The sequence below is a fragment of the Nicotiana tomentosiformis genome, chromosome 9 (assembly GCF_000390325.3).
Source record: "Nicotiana tomentosiformis chromosome 9, ASM39032v3, whole genome shotgun sequence".
Lineage (NCBI taxonomy): Eukaryota > Viridiplantae > Streptophyta > Magnoliopsida > Solanales > Solanaceae > Nicotiana > Nicotiana tomentosiformis.
In genome coordinates this window covers 19,950,467-19,953,213 of record NC_090820.1, presented here as the reverse complement: position 1 = coordinate 19,953,213, position 2,747 = coordinate 19,950,467, and the positions used below count along the sequence as shown (strand labels likewise).

Genomic DNA, 2,747 nt, shown 5'->3' with positions numbered 1-2,747 from the left:
GATGGGGAGGTGCCATGATATGCAGATTTTTTAAACTATATGGTAAGTGGAGAAATGCCGCCTGACCTTGAACCTAATGCTAAAAAGAAGTTGTTGTGAGATGTGAGATCATATGTGTGGGATGATCTGTTTCTGTTCAAACCTTGTATCGATAAGTTAATGAGAAGATGTGTGCCAGAATCTGAAATAAATGCTATCTTACATGACTGTCATGCGTCGCCTTATGGCGATCATCATGCGGGTGACAAAATAGCAGCCAAGGTGTTGCAATCGTGTTTCTATTGGCCTAGGTTGTTTAAAGATGCCCATGAGTACGTGAGAAGGTATGATAGGTGCCAGAGAATAGGAACAAAAGGCATGAGATGCCATTGAATCGTATTATGGAGGTTGAAATATTTATGGGTAGGGAATTGATTTTATATGTCTGTTTCACTCGTTCAATGGGTGTAAGTACATTTTGTTGGCCGTTGACTATGTGTCAAAGTGGGTGGAGGCCATTGATCTTCCTACCGATGATGCCAAGGTTGTGTTTAACTTTGTGAAAAAGCATATCTTTTCAAGGTTCGGCACTCTGAGAATGATGATAAGTGATGGGGGCACCCATTTCTGTAACAATTTATTGGACAATGTCTTAGCGAAATATGGGGTCAAACATAAGGTTGCAACCGCCTACCATCCTCAGACTAGTGGACAAGTTGAAGTGTCAAATCGATAGATAATGTAGATTCTGGAGAAGATGATTAGTGCAAGTAGGAATGATTGGGCTGCAATGCATGATGATGCTCTATGGGCATACAGGACAACCTACAAAACTCCAACACGAGCCTCCCCTTACAAGCTGGTTTATGGTAAGGCATGTCACTTACCGGTGGAACTTGAGCACAAGGCCTATTGTGCGATAAAGAAGCTGACTTTGATGCAGAATTAGCGAGTGAAAAATGGTTGATGCAATTGAACGAGCTTTATGAGTTTCACTTGCATACGTATGAGAATTCCAAGTTATATAAAGAAAAGACCAAGCTTTTGCATGATAATAATAACCACAATTGCGAGTTTGAACTAGGACAATTTGTTCTGTTGTTCAATTCAAGGTTGAGACTCTTTCCGTGGAAACTCATATCGAGATGGTCAGGCTTGTTTGAGATAGTGAGAGTCACTCCACATGGTGCAATTGAGATGCACATCGTATGTGGCGAGACAACGTTCTTAGTGAACGGACAAAGAGTAAAGAACTATTATGAAGTTGACTTTGATCGTCAGAAGTCGAAGGTGTTACTTGCCAATGATTAGACGAGATTTTGCATCGTGCCGCAACATTAAATCAGGCGCATGTTGGGAGGCAACCCAGCTTTATTTTTGTAGTGTCTGTTTTTACTTTGTAGAATTATAAGCATAGGAAGAAAAGCCATTGGAAGAGTGCAAAAGCGAGCTAGATGGTGAGAACTAAGTGTGGGGTGCCCACACAATGGACCATGCTTAGGGCAAGTCCAAGTACTTCGTGAGTTGTGATTGCTTCGGCCTTTGGCCTTTCAGGGAGTTTCTTGTCCACCCTCGTTATTGTTTTGCTTTATTTGTACATTGGGGACATTACACTATTTTAAGTGTGGGGTGGGAGAATTCATCTAGATAATTATTAGTGGTATATTAGAAACATTTGAACTTCTTATTTTGATTTAGCTTCTTATTTTTGTTTTTGTAGTTGTGTAGTATTTTAGTAGGTGAATTAAAGTAGCGCCTAAAGAAAGAAGGAACGTTGTTAGGGATGATTTTAGTTGTAAAATTGAAGTTGGGATTGAAGGATTTGCGCCTACAGTTGATTATGTGATGTGTTAAAGTGCTTAGGGGGTAGCCACTATTCGTAAATATAGCCTTCCCATCCCTTGGTCCACATTACAACCATGAAAAAGTCCTGATTGATTTTAGGTCTAGTGAGCCTACATTCGTAGAGATTTACATTAAGGGAAAGCCTATGGTACCACATATCATGCATGTGACTTCTTTTGTGAGAGTGAGTGATATTCTTTGATATATATGAGTCCTTAAAATATATTTGAGCATTTCATTTAAGTCTGTGGATTCAACTTACTCTTTTGTTCTTGTTGTGAGGGAACATGGTTTCATGAGGGATATGTAACATTATTATACTTCTCTAGGATGTTGGGTGTTCAAGCCATGAGTGCATTGTGACACTGAGTCGCTTTTAGAGGCTATGAGTGTTATAAGCATGTCGTCTTTGTTGTGAATATTTTCGAAGAATGGCATAAGTTAAGGGAAGTGTAATTGATTGCATATGCTACAATTTAATTGTTGCTATCAACAATGGTTGTTGGTGTAGTGTGCTTCAAATGTGTAAAGTTCCCAAGAATAGTGTTAATTGTTGGTTGCTCGAGGACGAGCAAGAGATTAAGTGTGGGGTGGTGATGTTTGGCTAAAAATCCATGTTTTTGCATGTAATTTACCTTACATTATACCTCAATCTTGCTATTTTTTGTCTATATATTTGTGACTCGAGCTTAGAAATGTTATTTATATGTGTAGCAGCCAATTGGAAAGTTTTCATGCAAAGTGAAGTTAAAAAAGGAAGAATCTAGATGAAGTATACGTTTGGTGCCCATGTCCCGGACAGCAAAGCGAGGGTCACTAGGCAGAGGGAATGCGCAGGTGTGAGGTTCTAGCCGCACCTGCGAGACCACAGATGCGGCGAAGAAGCCGCAGGTGCGAAAGTCGGGCTAGGCAGAATATTTTAA

The 2,747-nt window shown here is 39.9% G+C and overlaps 1 protein-coding gene across 1 annotated transcript; it reads left to right on the top strand.

Annotated features, from left to right (window-relative positions):
* Nucleotides 1-736: 736 nt before the first annotated feature.
* Nucleotides 737-1,290, top strand: LOC138898456 (uncharacterized). Its single transcript, XM_070184523.1, has 2 exons — nucleotides 737-848; nucleotides 923-1,290. Exons 1-2 carry the CDS (start codon nucleotides 737-739, stop codon nucleotides 1,288-1,290), a joined length of 480 nt encoding a protein of 159 aa, XP_070040624.1.
* Nucleotides 1,291-2,747: the final 1,457 nt, after the last annotated feature.

Coding starts and splice junctions, on each gene's coding strand:
- LOC138898456 (XM_070184523.1), top strand. CDS start 737: ATGATTAGTGCAAGTAGGAATGATTGGGCTGCAATGCATGATGATGCT. Junction 849..922: donor CCCTTACAAGCTGGTTTATG/GTAAGGCATGTC, acceptor ACTTTGATGCAG/AATTAGCGAGTGAAAAATGG.